The sequence below is a fragment of the Ursus maritimus genome, unplaced genomic scaffold (genome assembly GCF_017311325.1).
Source record: "Ursus maritimus isolate PB19 unplaced genomic scaffold, ASM1731132v1 scaffold_23, whole genome shotgun sequence".
Classification (NCBI taxonomy): domain Eukaryota; kingdom Metazoa; phylum Chordata; class Mammalia; order Carnivora; family Ursidae; genus Ursus; species Ursus maritimus.
This window is the reverse complement of record NW_024424786.1, coordinates 39,851,916-39,869,384: the sequence shown is the minus strand read 5'-3', so window position 1 is coordinate 39,869,384 and position 17,469 is coordinate 39,851,916. Positions and strand designations below refer to the sequence as shown.

Here is a 17,469-nt window from a genome sequence, read left to right as displayed (position 1 = left end):
CACTGCCCCTGGCCTGTCATGGGGAAAGGCTGATCTTTTGATTAATTCCACAAGCATTTTCCTGTTAGCCTGCCTCCTTGAATGGAACCTTCCCAGGGCTGCCCCAAATTCTCTTTTGAGGTTGTTCCTTAGTCCCTTCCAGGTAAAGGAGCTGTACCACCTACTAACTGAATCCCAGCTTACAGGGGATAAAAAGCTCCTGGGGAAACAGTGACTTGCCTGAGGCCACACAGGACTGGAATCCAGGTCCCTCCCCCTCAGGCCGGGGTGGTTGCCCTTGCTTCAGGCTGACTTTTAGCATTAGATTGCAGTGGAGTTCCCCTCCCTAGTAAGGCTAAAATAGGATAATAATCACCTGTGCGCATCCTTTCAATCACCCATGATATAAGAGGGCTTGGGTGACCAACCGTGTTAAGCAGGAGTTGGCAAACTTTCTGTAAATGGCCAGAAAACAATTATTTGAGGCTTTGCAGTCCCCCCCCCCCCACCTTGCGCCAAGTGCTCAACTCTGCTGCTGTAGCAAGAAAGCAGCCCGACAGTACCTAACCCAGTGCGGCTGTGTTCCACTAAAACTTTATGGATACACATGTGAATTTCATGACATTTTCATGTGTCATGAAATCTTATTGTTTGATTTTTTCCAACTACTTAAAAAAGTAAAAAAATAAAAATAAATAAAAAATCGTACAAAAACAACAGACCCCTGCTCAAGGGATTTAGAATCCATTCATTATTAATTTTAGGTTAGAGATAAGAAAAACAATTGTTTTTTTCAGAGAGGAGTTGGAGGCCTGACCAACTGCGGAGAGAAGGGAGGGTGGGTAAGTCTCCTGATCAGCATTCCAGGTGAGGAGTGGTGAAAAAAGATTTCCTTGGTGATGGACTTAGAGCAACCTTTATAAATTTGCTTTTCTTATTTGTAAGATGGCCTTCCTAGCTGTAAAATCGCCACCTTAGAGGATTATAAGGGGTGAATGAGATAAAAGATGGTAAAGCGTTTTGTAAAATGCAAATGCTTACTCACTTAATTGTCTCTACGACGCGTGCTGGAGCTCTCACACAGACTCAGTCCTCTTCGAAGCTTCCTATTACGTTTGATAGGACACTGTCCCTTTAAATTCTCCCCAACTACCTCAAGGAGGTAGACGAGTCAGCACATGCGCATTCCCCTGCGGGGCTGGCGCCTCTAGCCCCAGCCTTCTCAAGAGCCCGTAGAAGGGAGGGCAAAGGTCCGCCCACACAGAGTTTTTACGCAGGCGTAAATCAAGATTAGGAGCACTATATCATGCTGAGAGCCCGGTCCCTTTTTCGTGCTCGAAGACTCCGCCCCCCGCGGCCAATCAGTAGGCCTCGCCCTTTACAATGGCGAATGGCAGTGAGCGTGGGGGGCGTGGCTGAGGGTCCGGGGGCGCGGCCTGACGCTGAGAGAAGCGGCGGGGACAGCCGGGGGCTCTAGTGAACAGCGAAGCCGGACGGGGATCGCCGGCGGGCGGCGGGCGGCGAGCGGAGGCGGCCTGGGCCCGGCGGCCTCCGAGATGTCACGATGGCTGTGGCCATGGTCGAACTGTGTGAAAGAGCGGGTATGCCGCTACTTGCTGCACCACTACTTGGGTCACTTCTTCCAGGAGCACCTCAGCCTGGATCAGCTCAGCCTCGACTTGTACAAGGGCAGCGTTGCCCTGCGGGATATCCACCTGGAGATCTGGGTGAGGAACGAGTCCCGAGATCGGGAAGGGGGGGGGCGGTGCGCAGAGACCTGAGGATCCCGGCTAAAGGGGTCAGGCTGGGGGACCAGGCAGAGGGCGTGGAGAGGCCATGGGAGTCAGGCCCTTTCCAGGTGACTGATCGTCTTCAGAGCCAGAACCTGGGTGGGAAGGGGTTCCCTGCTTCCACTTCACAGTAGGAGAAACTGAGGCTGAGGAGGGGGGTGTCACTTGTCTGGAGAATGCCGGAATAAGCACATCGAGTTTGGGGCCTGAGTTGAGAAGAGTGGTCCTCAGGGGCTAAGGAAAAGGTGAAGAGGGAGCGAAGGAACTAGGGGGCTCTGACAGGACGCGGCCAGGGCAGTGACAGAGTCGGGGCCTTGCAGCTAGCTGGTCAGGCAAGGCTGGTAGGGGTCTGGAGTCCTGCTGAGAGCACCTGTGGGAAAGGTGCTCTGACCTCCTGACCCTCTGATCCTGGGCCAAGTGGGTGGGGTTCGCCTCAGGATGTGGATGTCAACAACCGCGTCAGCTCCCGTGTTGATCAACACCTCGTGTGACTGCCGCTGCCTACTTCCTGCTTTTGGGAGAGTGGGATGGACCCAGTGGTGTTGGGGAGGGGCTTGGGAATCGGCCTCCCTTCCCGCGGGGAAGCCCTCCCCCCTCCAAAGATGGAGGGGTTTGGCTTCAGGCAGGGAGGAATGAGGTCTGGGTCAGAAGCCTGAGGCGGGGGGCGGTGAGGGGCAGTGACTCACAACTCATCTGAACTGGGAAGTTGCAAAGGAGCCACCAGCTAGAGGCATCAGGCCAGGGCTGGCCCTGGGTCGACCCCCAACTCCAGAGCAGCAGGGTTGGGCATGGGGTCAGGGGCTTCTCCATTTTCTGGCTGGGCAGACAGGGTGCTTGGCGTAAATGCAATCTGGGGCAGGAAGAGCTGAGCTTTAGGGGTAGGCCAGGACTTCCTGAGCAAATGTAGGAGCAGAGAGAGACATCCAAGCCCAGAGTTGGGGACACCTCCCGATAACCTCTTGTCTATGAATTCTAGTGGAGGCCTTTTCTGACCTCTGACTTTTAGGCTGGCCTGAAAGAAACGGCCAAGACCTCTAGGCTGCCTCTTTCTACTTCCAGTCCCAGAAAACACTCCCACCCTGCCCTGCCCTTCCCTCTTGGTTGGGAAGGCTCCTAGAAAGTCTGCTTTCTGGGCTGATCTCCAGGAAGGGGTTCTCCCCTGGTGGAAAGCAGGTGCTTTCGTAGCCAGCCCCTCCTCCCAGCCACTCAGCCTGCAGCCCCTGCCTTGAAGACCCCAGAAGAAGCCGAGTGCCCGGGGATCCTGGGATGGGGTGAGGAGAGAGGCCTGTCTCCCAGATGCAGTCCTCACAGTACACTGAGTGATTAAACTAGTTCCTTCTCTCTAGGCCTCAGTTTCCCATCTGTGGATCTCTGGGTAAGGAGTTTCACCTTGACCTCTCTAAGCTTTCTAGTTCTGCCATGTGTTTGTTTATTCTTGGATCCAACAAGTGTTTACTGGGAACTTCTCTGAGTGGTACCACACAGTACCTGGGATCACATGGAGCAGGCAGGTGGGTTCCTGCCTCCAAGTAGCTCCCAGATGGTGGTGGTGCTCTCTCCCCATTGGTAACCAGAGGCTCTCAGCCTTGTACCTCAGAGAGGTACAGCTACTCCAAGTGTTTGGAGTTGGTGGGGGTCCCCTCTGACTCTGCTCAGCCCTTTGCCAGCCTCTCCTATATACTCCCCTTGAACTCCATCCTCGCACAGAGAGAATGTGGGTGCTGCCACACTCGGCTTGGGCCTTTCCACATGCTGTGCCCGTGCCTGGATCATGCCACCTACCATCCTCTCTGCCTAGCTTCCTCCTTTGCATCCTTCAGCTCCCCCCTCCTCAGGCTTTAAGGATGAAACACAATGGGCCAAGAGTAGGAATGAGCTAAAGCAATGGTAGAACTCTGTAGTGAGACGAGGCGGGGGCAGGGAGAACAAGGGAGCTCTCCAAGGTCAGAGCACACCGACAGGGAGTGTGGCAGCCACATTTCGGGTTTCCCTGAGCCGGATTTGTTTTTTTCCCTGCTCCTAGTCTGTGAACGAAGTGCTGGAGTCCATAGACTCACCCTTAGAGCTGGTGGAAGGCTTCGTGGGCTCTATCGAGGTGGCCGTGCCCTGGGCTGCGCTGCTCACCGACCACTGCACCGTGCACGTGTCAGGCCTCCAGCTCACGCTGCAGCCTCGCCAAGGCCCAGGTGAGGGCAGGGCAAGGCTGGGGGTGAGGGGGGGCAAGTGGTAGGAGTAAGCCTGAGCTCCCAGGAGCTGACTAGGCCTGCCTCTCCTGAGACCCTCTTCCTACTCACAGGGCCAGGGGCTGCCGACTCGCAGAGCTGGGCCTCATGTATGACCACGAGCCTGCAGCTGGCTCAGGAGTGCCTTCGGGACGGGCTGCCCGAGCCCTCTGAGCCACCACAGCCCCTGGAGGGACTGGAAATGTTTGCCCAGACCATTGAGACTGGTAAGTAGGCTTCTCATGGCTACCCTGCTGCCTGCCCCTCCATAGCCCACAAGACAGGGGCCCCAGACAGCCGGATGGCCACACTGCTGCCCCAACAGGGAAACTCCACCTACCTCTTCCAACTAGCCCGAGACCCCTTTCCACCCCTCAGTGCTGCGAAGGATCAAGGTGACCTTCCTGGACACTGTCGTGAGGGTGGAGCACTCACCGGGTGATGGGGAGCACGGTGTGGCAGTAGAAGTCCACGTGCAGAGGTAGGGGCATGCGCAGAGGAGTGGGCTGGGGTGAAGGGGGGGTGAGGGGCTGCTGGACGGTGTTGGCCCTGCCCCAGCCCCTAACCCCAGCTTGGGCTCCTGGGAAATAACAGGGCAAATCTTGGGTGGGCCTGGGCGGTGGCTGTGGTGGGAGGGAGACCATATTGTGAGCCTGGAGTGGTGTCCAGGGGCCAAGTGGTACAGGCCCAGGGTGGCCGGGGCCCCACGGATCAGGTGACACACTGAGGGTCTGAAGAGCAAGGGCTGGCCTTGGAGGTCCAGGATGGCCTGGCTGTGATGGGACAGCTCTGCTGGCCAGACTGTCTGGCCCCAGGCCCCTAGAACAGAGCACTGTGTGGGGAGAGGGGCTCCAGCCTGGGGTGGCTGGGGCGAGGGCTGATCCTACACTCGCCAGACTGGAGTACTGTGATGAGGCAGTGCGGGACCCAAGCCAGGCGCCTGCGGTGGACGTGCACCAGCCTCCTGCCTTTCTGCACAAGCTGCTGCAGCTGGCAGGGGTCCGCCTGCGCTTCGAGGAGCTCCCCCCACAGGTGGGCTGTCTCTGATCCCCACAGTCTCTTTCTCCTTCTAAGCCCCGTCTTCTCTCCTGTCTGCCCCACCACACCCCATCCCTTCTGACCATCTCTGACCTCATCTCGACCCCTTCCCTCCTGTATCCTTTTGCCTCTAGGAAGATCCCCCGAAACCCCCCTTGCAGATCGGCAGCTGCTCAGGGTATATGGAATTGACAGTGAAATTGAAGCAGAATGAGGCCTTCCCAGGCCCCAAGGTGGGTCCCCAGCCCCTGTGGAGGAGGGAGTGTGCCCCATTTCAGAACACTCCTCAGCAGTGCTGACCTCCCCCGTATGAAGCAGGCTCATTGAGTGGGGGAAATTACTGCCTTCTTGGTGATAGAGAAATAGGCTCAGTGGTCAGGTTGTGGCCAGGGTCACACAGCTACTTGGTGACAGAGCTTAGCCTCGCCACTGGCATCCTACCTCCTCTGGGTGAGGGCAGGCGAGCGATGGCTCTCCAAGGGCCAAGGTAGCAGGTGCAGCCTCCATGATTGGCCCCTCTGGCCCCTTCTGTCCCCAGCTGGAGGTGGCTGGACAGCTGGGCTCCTTGCACCTGCTCCTGACCCCTCAGCAGCTCCAGCAGCTTCAGGAACTGCTCAGTGCCATGAGCCTTGCAGGTGAGGCCCCTGGGCCCTCCACGGGACAGGATGGCTGGGGAGGGGTCAGCTAGGCTGGACCGACACAAAGAAGTGGCCTCCTCCACAGACCCTGACGGCCTGGTTGACAAGCTGAACAAGAGCCGCCCGCTAGGTGCTGAAGACCTGTGGCTGATCGAGCAGGACCTGAACCAGCAGCTGCAGGCAGGGGCCGTGGCCGAGCCCCTCAGCCCAGAACCCCTTACCAACCCTCTTGTCAACCTGGACAACACTGGTGGGTGTGGGGCCAGACCTGGCAGTTGCCCAGGCAGCTGGCCTGGGTGCAGGAGTCACGGGGGCCGAGTGCGGCTTTCCCTGACCTCCCCTGCCCTGGCCCACAGACCTCTTCTTCTCCATGGCGGGCCTCACGAGCAGTGTGGCCTCAGCCCTCTCTGAGCTCTCCCTCTCGGATGTAGACCTGGGATCCTCTGTGCACAGCGACATGGCCCCCCGCCGGCTCTCTGCCCATGCTCACCCAACTGGTGAGTGCTCCCGGGGCAAGAGGAGCTGGAAGAGGCCTCGGGGCCCAAGTGATGTCATGTGCATGCAGGCCTCCAGCGATGCTTGGCTGTCTGCTGTGGGTGGCTTGGTTCCCTGGGGAGGCTCAGGGGAGGCTGGTAACACAATGGATAGAGGCCTGGTTTCAAAGTCCGTGATCTTGGGCCAAGCACTTAAATTCTTGGAGACTCAGTTTCCCTTTCCGTAGAAAGGGGGTAATAAGATCTGCCCTTGCCAGGCGCTATGGTTGGGCCGGTGTTTATTGAGAGATTATGTGTCAGGTGCTAGCCTGGGTGCTTTTTTTTTTTTTTTAAACATTTTTTTAAAGATTTTATTTATTTATTTGACAGAGATAGAGACAGCCAGCGAGAGAGGGAACACAAGCAGGGGGAGTGGGAGAGGAAGAAGCAGGCTCCTAGTGGAGGAACCTGATGTGGGGCTCGATCCCATAATGCCGGGATCACGCCCTCAGCCGAGGGCAGACGCTTAACGACTGTGCCACCCAGGCGCCCCTGGCCTGGGTGCTTTATCACTCTAGTTCTTCCAGCTCCTTGAGGGGGTTGGGTTGAGCCTAGGCTCAGTGTCTGGCGTAACGAGGCTCTGTGTCAGCCCTGCCCGGCCAAGCCCATGCCAGAGTCACAGTCCATCTGGGCCAGGGCTTCTTCCAGCCCCCAGCCCAGTATCTAACCATCCCTCTACCTGGGGTACCCACGCGTTCTGGGAAGTCCCTGGTGAAATCTCTGTCCTCTCAGGCAAGACGGCCCCCACGCCCCTCCCGGACACCCTGCGCCCTGACTCGCTGGTGAAGATGACCTTGGGGGGCGTGACCCTGACCTTGCTTCATACGTCTGCCCCATCTTCCGGACCACCTGACCTCACCACCCACTTTTTTTCGGAGTTTGATGCCACCAAGGATGGGCCCTTCGGCTCCCGTGACTTCCACCATCTCCGACCGTGCTTCCAGAGGGCCTGTCCTTGTAGCCATGTCCGGTACAAGCCCAAGGCAGGGGCCCAGGGAAAGACTCCCTCAGCCCCCCAAGCCCGACCTCTGATGCCCAGCTTCTCCCTCGCAGGCTAACGGGGACAGCCGTGCAGCTGTCCTGGGAGCTGCGGACCGGCAGGGGCCGGCGGACGACCAGCACGCAAGTGCACTTCGGGCAGCTCGAGGTGCTGGAGTGCCTATGGCCCAGGGACGCGACAGAGCCCGAGTACACAGAGGTGAGGGCCAAGAGCAGGTACGTATGTGGCAGGGGCCGCAGCTTGCGGTGGGGGTGCCGGCTTGGCCTGACTTTCACCTCCTGTGTCCCATCCCAGATCCTGAGCTTCCCCAGCAGCCCAGGTTCCCAGGCCTCAGCTCGGCCCTGTGCCCACCTGCGTCATACACAGACTCTCCGCCGGATGTCCAAGGTAAGCCACCCCAGCCCGTGCCCAGGGGCGCTTGGCTGTTTCCTACCCCACCTTTCAACCTCTGCTAGGACCTCCCTGCTCGCACCCTCCACCCCCTTTGCCCGCGTCCAGTTAGAGCCCACCTCCCGACCTGGGAGCCCTTGAAGACAGCTGGGCCCTACACAGACATCCTGTTGGCCTGGTTGGCCCTTCCCTGGCTCATCTTGGCAAACCCCTGCAGGTCTCCAAATATGGGGTGGCTTTTATTAAACAAACATGGTCATCTGTCTTAGGCATTGTGGTGAGGATCTCCAGGTCCCCTGCTCAGGCTTTCCTTCACACCACCCAGGAGGGCTCTGTGTTTTGTTTTTGCTCAAGGGCTCAAGGGGGTCCCTTCCCATCCTGCCCTCACCTACCCCACAGCCCTCGCTGACCTGAACACCCTCCCCCCACAGAGCCACCCCCGGCGCCCCGCTGCCTGCCATTGCCACTCAGAACTGGCCCTGGACCTGGCTGATTTCCAGGCAGATGTGGAGCTGGGGGCCCTGGACCGGCTTGCTGCCCTGCTGTGCCTGGCTACCATGCCACCTCCCGAGCCACCTGCTGGCCTCCTGGTAAGATAGCCAGCTGGGGCAGGGAGCTGGCGCGGGCCCTCTGGCTCACAGCCGCAGTGGCGGGGCCCTGGCAGCGGTCTGATGCCCCCTGCCCCCTCCCCCCTGCAGACAGAACCCGCACCAGCTGCCGAGCAGCAGACGGTGGTGCGGCTGTCGGCACCCCGGGCCACGCTGCAGCTGCACTTCCCCATCGCCGACCTGCGGCCCGAGCGGGACCCCTGGGCAGGCCGGGCTGTGCGGGCCGAGCGGCTACGGCTAGAGCTGAGTGAGCCCCAGTTCCAGTCAGAGTTGAACAGCGGTCCTGGTCCCCCGGTCCCCACCCGCCTGGAACTTACCTGCTCCGACCTGCATGGTGAGAGCCCCGGGGGGACGGCACCCAGGGCAGGGCCTCAGGCCTCTGGGAGAGGTGGGCCCAGGGCTGCGGAAGGGACTGAGTCACAGTCGGGTCAGACTCCGGCTCAAGCCTCCCCAGCTCCATGAGGCACCAGCATTGCCCGTCTCCAGGCTTGTGCGAGAGTGGGTGGAGTGGACCCTTGATCACGGGACTGCTGCAGACTGGCTGTGAGGGAGGGCGCAGGCCTGTAAACGATAAAGACAGTCACCAAAGGACAGGGTGGAGGTTCCAGGCCCCCACTAACCCCACCTCCCACTAGGGAAGAAATGGGGAAAGGCAGCAGCGACGACCCCCCACTCCTCCTCATCCTTCCAGGCACTTACGAAGATGGAGAGAAGCCACCCATCCCCTGCCTGCGGGTCTCCAAAGCTCTGGATCCCAAGAGCCCTGGGCGCAAATACTTCCTGCCTCAGTAAGTGGGGCTCTGGAAGGGTCGGACAGGAGAGGAGCGCTTTGCTACTGAGGCTGGCTACTAAGGTGGGATCCGGGGCTGGAGGGGCCTTGCGGGCCAGTGACAGGCCTGTGCCCTGGCAGGGTCGTGGTGACGCTACACCCCCAGCCCAGCAGTGCACAGTGGGAGGTGGCCCCTGAGAAGGGAGAGGAGCTGGAGCTGTCAGCCGAGAGTCCCTGTGAGCTGCGGGAGCCTGAGCCCTCACCCTTCTCCTCCAAGAGAACCATGTACGAGACGGAGGAGGTGAGGCCCTGAGCCCGGGGGAGCCCCTCGGTGGCTGTGGGACAGGAGGACGGGACCACCTGGGGTGCCAGTGATGTGACCGGGCACCAGCGAGAGTTTTTGTCTCCCATCGTCTTAGACCAGCGGGGGTCAGAAGCACCCCCGCTCGTGGGGCCTGGGCGTCAGGACACTGGTGAGGGCAGGCCCCGGACGGCACAGGTCCCTGATCGGGATGATCAGAACCCCGTCCGTTGACACTGTGTGTTCGGACCTCAGGATCCTCTTCTCTGAAGGCGATGAGATTTGAGTTGGACCCAGATGGTCTGGGTTTGAATCCAGGCTCTTCCATCTGTGGCTTGGTGCTCTTGGAACTGGTCTGATCTCAGAGTTCTACACAGATGAGTTTCCTCGTCTTGAAAGTGGATACAATGATCCGTGTCACAGGCTTATCACGAGGATAAAGGAGTGGACACACGTGAGGTCCTCCTGCATAGCAGGGTTAGCATGCGGTCAGCGCGTCACACGAGCTGGCTGTCATCCATCCCAGCACAGAGGGGCTCCTGTGAGTGAACGAGAGTGAGTGAATGATAGGAAGTCAGGGTCTGATTCCCGAGCCAGTGACCCACCCTGACAACTCTCAGATGCCTTTCCCCGCCTCGTCCATCTAGATGGTGATTCCTGGAGACCCAGAGGAGATGAGGACCTTCCAGACCCGGGCCCTGGCGCTGTCGCGCTGCAGCCTGGAAGTGCTCCTGCCCAGTGCCCACATCTTCCTGCCCAGCAAGGAGGTCTACGAGAGCCTCTATAACAGGTGGTGACTCAAGCGGGTAGGGGGAGCGTGCGGAGGGGCTGGGCTGGGCCACCCTCACTGCTGCTGTCCATCCACCTGTCCCAGGATCAACAATGACCTGCTCATGTGGGAGCCTGCAGACCTGCTTCCTGCCCCTCACCCCGCCGCTCACCCCCCTGGCTTCCCGGGCCCCTCAGGCTTCTGGCATGACAACTTCAAGATGTGCAAGTCAGCCTTCAAGCTGGGTAGGAGGGACGCCCCAGCGGGGTCCCGAGGCCGCCCCAGAGCTGGGCAGGGCTGGGGCAGCCCTCCCAGGTCTCCTTCCCACTTGGCTCCTTGATCTCACCCCAGACTCAGACTCGGATGATGAGGATGCCCACTTCTTCTCAGTGGGGGCATCAGGCGCTCCCCAGCCCCCTGCCCCCGAGTCCCCAAGTCCTCGCTCCCAGAGTACCTTCTCTACACTGGTGACAGTGCTGAAGGGTCGGATCACAGCCCTCTGTGAGACTAAGGTGAGGGCAGCCCTGGGGAGGTGAACCCCGCTGACTCCAGCGCCCCCCAGCCACCGTTGGCAGGAGAGCAAGACCAGGGTGAGAAGCTCCAATTTGGGAATCTAGGAAAAGAAACCCCAGTGTTGCTGAGAGGGGTCTGTCCAGCCAGCAGCACCCACCCACCACCCACTGACCCACCTGTGCCTCCCCAGCCATCCCAACACACCCCGTGCACACGTGTTGTATGTAAGGTGCCATACTGGGGGTCCAGATGGGCACTGTCTCATGCCGGAGGGCAGATAGGGCAGGGATGACTCCCCTTCTGGCAAAAGAGACAGGTGATGGGGCACCTGGGTGGCTTAGCCAGTTAAGGGTCCGACTCTTGATTGAGGCTCAGGTCATCTCAGGGTCCTGAGATCAAGCCCCAAATCAGGGTGTACACCAGGCATGGAGCCTCATAAGATTCTCTCTGTCCCCACCGCCCCCCGCAAAAAAAAAGATTCTCCCTCTCTCCCTCGCCCTCTGCCCCTTCCCCACTCCCTCTCTAAAAAGGAAAAAAAAAAAAAAAAGACAAGTGCTGTTCTAGGCCTTCTGCAGAGTCTGGGTAGAGCGAGAGCTGGTCCTACTTAGGCCTGGGCTCCAGGAGGCCACCCCCCCGAGGGCTCGGGGCTGCCAAGTGCCCTGGGGAGGCCCCGCCACATGCTCTGTCTGCAGGACGAGGTTGGGAGGCGGCTAGAGACCTCACACGGGGAGCTAGTGTTGGACGTGGAGCAAGGCACTGTCTTCAGCGTGTCCCAGTACCGAGGCCAGCCGGGGCTCGGCTACTTCTGCCTGGAAGCCGAGAGGGCAAGGCTCTACCACCGAGGTATGAAGGGAGGGGACCTGCGGGAGGGACGGGGGCCCTGGGTGGTGGGAGCGGCCAGCCAGCTCGCCAGGGGTCTCACCAGCGGCCTCCGCAGCGGCTGTGGACAACTACCTGCTGCCCAGTCGCCTGGAGCTGCCCAGCTTTGCTCCCCCGGCCCAGCTGGCCCCAACCATCTACCCTTCAGAGGAAGGGGTGACCGAACGGGGAGCCTCGGGCCTCAAGAGCCAGGGCCGGGGTCCCCACATGCTGTCCACGGCTGTGCGCATCCATCTGGACCCCCGCAAGAATGTCAAGGTACAGCAGTGCCTGCTTCTGGTCTACCAGTTGGCTGGGGCAGCTGCCTCCCTGGTGCCTGGTGGGCTGGGCCCCACCGTGCTGACTGTGCCCCACCTCCAGGAGTTCCTGGTGACACTGAGGCTCCACCGGGCAACCCTACGCCACTTCATGGCTCTACCAGAACAGAGTTGGCACTCCCAGGTGAATGCAAGTAGTGTGGGCAGACAGGCCTCTGCGCTTGGGGGGAGGCCAGTTGAGGGGCCTGGGCTGGGCCAGAGCTGAGTTCCCCGCAAAGCCCCTGGGCAAGGGGTATGGTAGCAGCTGATGGGCATGGTGGGGGGCTGGGGGGGTGGTTAGAGGAAGGAAGAGGCCCCTGATCCTCACCACCTGTCCTGTCCTGGCCCCCAAAGCTGTTGGAGTTCTTAGATGTGCTTGATGACCCAGTGCTGGGCTACCTGCCCCCAACCGTCATTACCGTCCTGCACACTCACCTGTTCTCCTGTGCCGTGGACTACAGGTACCCAGGCTGGGTGGGCCAAGAGCCAGGGGCCGGGGGCAGGCTCTCATGTGTGAGGAGCCCGCCCTAGCGCATGTGTGACCCCCTGCCAGGCCCCTCTACCTCCCTGTGCGTGTCCTTGTCACCACTGAGACCTTCACCCTCTCCAGCAACATCATCATGGACACCTCCACTTTCCTGCTCAGGTAGGCACCACCCCCACCCAGCTCACTTCCCATCCCCCCAAACTGGGCTGCAGCTGCTACTGCCCCAGGGTCCTGCCTACCTGCTGTGTGTCCTCAGGCCAGTCTCTGAGCCTTCCTGTACATTTGGGTGATGACCCCTCCCTCAGGAATGAGATTTGATTCCACCTTCTGGGACCACAGTTTCTCCTCATTAGAGCCTTTAAAGCATTTGCGCTCTCAACCTGGGCGTCTCGCTGCCATGCTTGTTCTAGGGATATGAGGGTAACAGGTGGCATGCGATGCCTTTGTAGTATGATTTAAAACTAGCAAACAATCTGAATGCCCCCAAATGACAACTTGAGTCAGTAAACGTGGCTTACCCAACCATCAAAGTCAAGTTGAAGAACGACATTGAAAAACGTGAGAGATGCCATAACGCAGCGTGTACCGAGAAGCCCGAGGTAGAAAGCTCTACATGGTGCTGTTGTTTTTAAGATTTATGAAGGTTTATTTGTATACGTGTCTGTGGCTTCACAGATAAGATGAAGAAAATGCATATGGCGCTTTTCTCAGAATTTGGGTTTAGGGACTGTGATTAGAGATTATTCCTTTCTTATTCCTGTGTTTTAAAATATCTTAAAGGAGCTTTGTTATGTTGCCATTAAAATAAAGACTTACTTTGAAAGAATGATGAATGCTGTGGGGGGAAGCAGGACACTTCCCTCCTGGGGCCACGGAGGAGTGGGAAATACTTGGAGAGCGCTACCTGCCCTCCGACCTAAGCGAGCACGTGCTATGTCGGGCCTGCAGCCCAAGAGACAGGCCCAGTCTCCCCAGTGTACAGACAAGAACACCGAGGCCAGAGAGGACCCAGCGCTAGTTTCTTGCGGGTTTGGGACCCCTTGTGGCTGCCCCTCTGCCTGTCTCTCAGGGCCCCCACCCCTGTGGCTCCCATGGAGCTGCCGCCTGCAGCGGCTCCTGGGCCCTTCTCAGCCCTGTTCCCCACCAGGTTCATCCTCGATGACTCAGCCTTATACCTGTCCGACAAGTGTGAGATGGAGACCCCGGATCTGCAGCGAGGTGGGCAGGCCCTGGACTGGGCTCCCTCCCCTCTGAGGGCCCCCAGCCACACCCAGAGCAGCCAGCTGTCCTCACCCCGCTGCTGGCCAGTTCTTACCACGCACATACGTGTGCACGCACGCAAGGGCCGCATTTAGATAAACGCCAGATTCTCCGCGCTGGTGGTGGGCCAGGCGCTGGGCGTGAAGAAGCAACTGGAACGTCTCTTGCTTTCTGCTTCAGATTATGTCTGTGTCTTGGATGTTGATCTTCTGGAGCTTGTGATTAAAACCTGGAAGGGGAGCACCGAGGGCAAACTGGTGAGTGTTGCCCAGAGCCCCCAGAGCCAGAGAGTTCAAAGGGCCGAGGGAACCTTCAGGGGATCGCCCCTTCCCCTTGCACTCTCTCCTCCCTTCTGCTCCCTGGGCCTGGGCTCAGGTTCCGGTCACTGCCTGCCCTTCTGAGCTGGGCTGTGGTTCCTGGCCCTCCTGGGAAGGGCGAGACGCATCCTGGGCGTCCCCTCATATGAGTCCCACCACTAGGGGGCAGCTGCAGCCAGGGCAAAAGCAGGGCCTCCGGAGTCCATAGGCCTTTGTGGGGCCTGCTTCCTCCTCTGTAACATGGAGATAACAGCCCCCCCCCCACCGCCCCCAGCCAGGCTGAGGTGAACGATGAATTACTGGGCACTCGAATGCTTTCCCGCGGGGAGCGCGCTCCTGCTTCCCTGGGCAGCCCTGGGCGAAGCCGCTTTCGCTCTCCGGGCTCAGTTTGCTCCTTCGTTCAGTGGAGCTGTTGGGCAGCAGGCTGACCAGCCCGGGGAAGATCTGGCCGGGTCCTATCTGTGTGTGGCGGGGATGACGCCTGGGCTGATGGGGTGCCCCCCCCGCCCCCCAGAGCCAGCCGCTGTTCGAGCTGCGCTGTTCCAACAACGTGGTACACGTGCACAGCTGCGCAGACTCGTGCGCCCTGCTGGTCAACCTGCTGCAGTACGTGATGAGTGAGGGCGACCTACACCCCCCTCCCCGGCCCCCCAGCCCCACGGAGATCGCTGGCCAGAAGGTACAGGTGAGGCCTGGCCCTACAGGCTACTGGAACTCTGCCAGGCCCACTCCCCGGCCGCAGCCCCCAGCGCCCTGGCATTGGAGGGGGGGGCGCCCCTCCTTCCCGTCACTCATTTATGACTCCTCCCCTGCCTGGCACAGCTCTCTGAGAGCCCTGCCTCCCTGCCCTCCTGCCCCCCGGTGGAGACAGCCCTCATCAACCAGCGGGACCTGGCCGACGCCCTCTTGGACACTGAGCGCAGCTTGCGGGAGCTGACCCAGCCTTCAGGTGGGGTGCGGGGGTGTTTTGGGGCCAGGGGATGCAATCAGGCACCCAAATCGCGCATCCCCCGCAAAAACTGGCGTCTCTCTCTATAGGTGGCCCCTTCCCTCAGGCCTCGCCTGTGTCAGTCTACCTATTCCCAGGTGAACGGAGTGGGGCCCAGCCCCACTTGCCCCCTGTTGTGACCCCCGCTGGCAGCTTGGGGTCCCGCTCAGAGGCCAAGGAAGATGAAAAGGAAGAGGGAGATGGAGACACTCTGGACAGTGACGAGTTCTGCATCCTCGACGCTCCTGGCCTGGGCATCCCGGTGTGTGGGGGGCAGGCTGGGCAGGGCCAGGATGTGGTAGGACGGGGTGGCCCCCTTCTGCACCCTTGTAGAGCCCATGCTGCTGGAGGGGTCGGAGGTGGTCTCTGTCGCTGGGGAGGCGGGTCTGGGTCCGTGGCTGTTTCTCTGACTCTGGGCTTTGAGGAGCAAGTGGATTTCCAGAGGAAGAGAGAGAGAATGGCATCCAGGGTAGAGGGACAGGACATCGAGGGGAGGCAGGAAGAGGAGCGGGGTGGTTAGCAGTAGGGGCAGAGAACCATTTGACTGCCAGGGTGCTGACCAGCTAGCCCCCAGGAGCCAACGGGAATGTCACATGCAAGCAAGACCCAGGCCCAGGGAGACAGGGCTGGCAAGAGCGTGGGGCATTTAGGGGTCCCCCCGCCCCCGGACAGAGCACTCTGACACAGTTTGTGGATTGGGGCCCAGGAGAGTCATCTTTTGTCAAAAATGGGGGAGGTGTGAGGATGGGGAGGAAGCTGGGAGAGGCTGGCCTGGACGGGGGAAAGGCATCCGTGCATGTAGGTTCACTCGGCCCCCTCCCCACAGCCCCGAGATGGGGAGCCCGTGGTGACACAGCTGCATCCAGGCCCCATCGTCGTGCAGGACGGGTACTTCTCTCGGCCCCTGGGCAGCACGGACCTGCTGCGGGCGCCGGCCCACTTCCCCATGCCGACCAGCCGTGTGGTGCTGCGGGAGGTCTCGCTCGTCTGGCACCTCTATGGGGGCCGGGACTTTGGCCCCCACCCTGGCCACAGGTGAGAAGGACGGGGTGCAGGGGGCAGCTATGGCCGTGGGGCCCACCCACCAGGAGATGGGGCCCGGGGTTGGGGGGAGGGGTGCCAGCTCTGACCTTCAGCTGCTGATAACCTTGCACAGAATCCTTGCCTCAGTGGCTCCGTTCTTCCTCCTTCCTTGCCCCACCCACCTCCCCGGGAGAGGCTTTCCTGCCCTGGGCTGAAGGGCCCTCTCTGACGGGAAGGGGGTTCCCCCGAGTCAGCTTGTCCCCTGTCCCTCTTTCCAGGGCAAGAGGCAGCTTCATGGGCCCCAGGGGCTCCCCTTCCCGCTGCTCCGGCCCCAACCGGCCCCAGAACTCTTGGCGTACCCAGGGGGGCAGCGGGAGGCAGCACCACGTCCTCATGGAGATCCAGCTCAGCAAGGTGAGCTGGGGGCTCAGCGTACAGAAAGCCACCTGGGCGGGGGACAGGGCGGGCTCTCCCATCCCTGGCACCCAGCCAGCACTCCACCATGGCCACTTAGCTCCGGTCCCTGCTCGGGCACCAACTCCCCAAGTGTTTGCGGAGCGGTGGCTATGCCACCCCCCCGGGTGCAGTTCTAGACGTTGGAGGGAGCAGTGAGCACGGCAGACAGAAGCCCTGCTTTCCCGTCACATGTGTGGTGGTGGAGGGAGCCACAGAAGATCTGTGTGCTGTGGAATGGGATCAGTGTTTGGGGAAGGTGAAGCAGGAGGGGGACAGGGAGCACTGGGGATGATAGCAAAGTCCTCTTGGGAAGGTCCCGTTGCCACAAAGACCTGCGGAAGGGGGCAGGAAGAGGGTTTCAGGCAGAGGGCACAGCGCAGAGGCCACGGGCCGGGAGCATCCCTGCCGTGTCTGGAGCCACGGGGCCGGCGGGACCGCAGCCGGGCTAGGAGGGGGGCCGTGGGGGCCATGTGGGCCATGGGTCTGACTGGGAACCAGGCTGCCTACGGCCCCGCAGGCCACAGGACAGTTGTGGCTTTTACTAGAGTGAGTGCAGTCAGCAGGAGACGGTGGCCACACAGGGTGGCGGCAGCCGCAGAGCTAGTGACAGTGGTCCGGTTCTGGAGAAATCTGGATGGGGAGGAACCACAGGTTGGGTGGGCTGCCAGGCCGACCTGAGATGGTGCAGGCGGAGGTGCTGCCTCCTGAGGGTGAGCCGGGCGGGCCCTCTCCCCCAGCACACGGGGCTGGTGTGCCGAGAAAACTCTGGGGCTCTCTGCATCCTGCTGGGCTGGGGAGCCGGCACTGGGTGTGGGGGAGAGGGAAGGCCAGGGCAAAGTTCCAAAGATGAGAAAGGCCTTGACCTGCTCGAGGGTTAGGAGAGAGGCCACTGGGGCTGGCCTGTCAGCAGCAAGGTGGAAGGCGGGCTTTGGAGGGAGAGACCCACCCCTCCAGGCCAGGAGGGGGTGTTTGCAGGGGGCAGGGTGGGTGGGCGTGCGTTGTATGGAGATCCCTCTGGGTGTGTGGAGAAGGGGCTGAGGGGCCCAAGCAGGAGGCCGTCTAGGGGAGAGGGGACAGTGGCCTCCAGACTAGGTGGCACCAGTGGAGACGACAAGTGCAGAGACTGGAGAGATGTGCGAAGGAACCGAGCCCAACGACGGCCTTGCTTGGTGACGGAGAGGCGAGAGGGCAGTGCTGATGCTTGGGGACAGGC

At 60.7% G+C, this 17,469-nt stretch overlaps 1 protein-coding gene across 6 annotated transcripts in view; it reads left to right on the top strand.

Annotated features, from left to right (window-relative positions):
- The first annotated feature begins 1,445 nt into the window (after positions 1-1,445).
- ATG2A (autophagy related 2A) overlaps positions 1,446-17,469 on the top strand; it is a 20,183-nt gene continuing 4,159 nt past the window's right edge. Inside the window, exons 1-31 of one of the 6 annotated variants that reach the window (XM_040639338.1) lie at positions 1,453-1,706; positions 3,793-3,955; positions 4,066-4,218; positions 4,370-4,472; positions 4,888-5,023; positions 5,164-5,262; positions 5,568-5,664; positions 5,753-5,917; positions 6,024-6,164; positions 6,933-7,170; positions 7,254-7,398; positions 7,495-7,587; positions 8,022-8,180; positions 8,289-8,532; positions 8,890-8,986; positions 9,109-9,268; positions 9,916-10,058; positions 10,143-10,282; positions 10,389-10,549; positions 11,243-11,393; positions 11,488-11,687; positions 11,790-11,870; positions 12,080-12,186; positions 12,279-12,371; positions 13,360-13,430; positions 13,653-13,729; positions 14,304-14,468; positions 14,612-14,738; positions 14,828-15,039; positions 15,604-15,812; positions 16,079-16,214. In XM_040639338.1, coding sequence (XP_040495272.1) covers positions 1,536-1,706; positions 3,793-3,955; positions 4,066-4,218; positions 4,370-4,472; positions 4,888-5,023; positions 5,164-5,262; positions 5,568-5,664; positions 5,753-5,917; positions 6,024-6,164; positions 6,933-7,170; positions 7,254-7,398; positions 7,495-7,587; positions 8,022-8,180; positions 8,289-8,532; positions 8,890-8,986; positions 9,109-9,268; positions 9,916-10,058; positions 10,143-10,282; positions 10,389-10,549; positions 11,243-11,393; positions 11,488-11,687; positions 11,790-11,870; positions 12,080-12,186; positions 12,279-12,371; positions 13,360-13,430; positions 13,653-13,729; positions 14,304-14,468; positions 14,612-14,738; positions 14,828-15,039; positions 15,604-15,812; positions 16,079-16,214 — 4,437 coding nt within the window. In that variant the 5' untranslated portion in view covers positions 1,453-1,535. Of the gene's footprint in view, positions 1,707-3,792; positions 3,956-4,065; positions 4,219-4,369; positions 4,473-4,887; positions 5,024-5,163; positions 5,263-5,567; positions 5,665-5,752; positions 5,918-6,023; positions 6,165-6,932; positions 7,171-7,253; positions 7,588-8,021; positions 8,181-8,288; positions 8,533-8,889; positions 8,987-9,108; positions 9,269-9,915; positions 10,059-10,142; positions 10,283-10,343; positions 10,550-11,242; positions 11,394-11,487; positions 11,688-11,789; positions 11,871-12,079; positions 12,187-12,278; positions 12,372-13,359; positions 13,431-13,652; positions 13,730-14,303; positions 14,475-14,611; positions 14,739-14,827; positions 15,040-15,603; positions 15,813-16,078; positions 16,215-17,469 lie in introns of all 6 variants that reach the window. The other 5 variants (XM_040639337.1, XM_040639342.1, XM_040639341.1 and 2 more) reach the window with 5 other exon arrangements.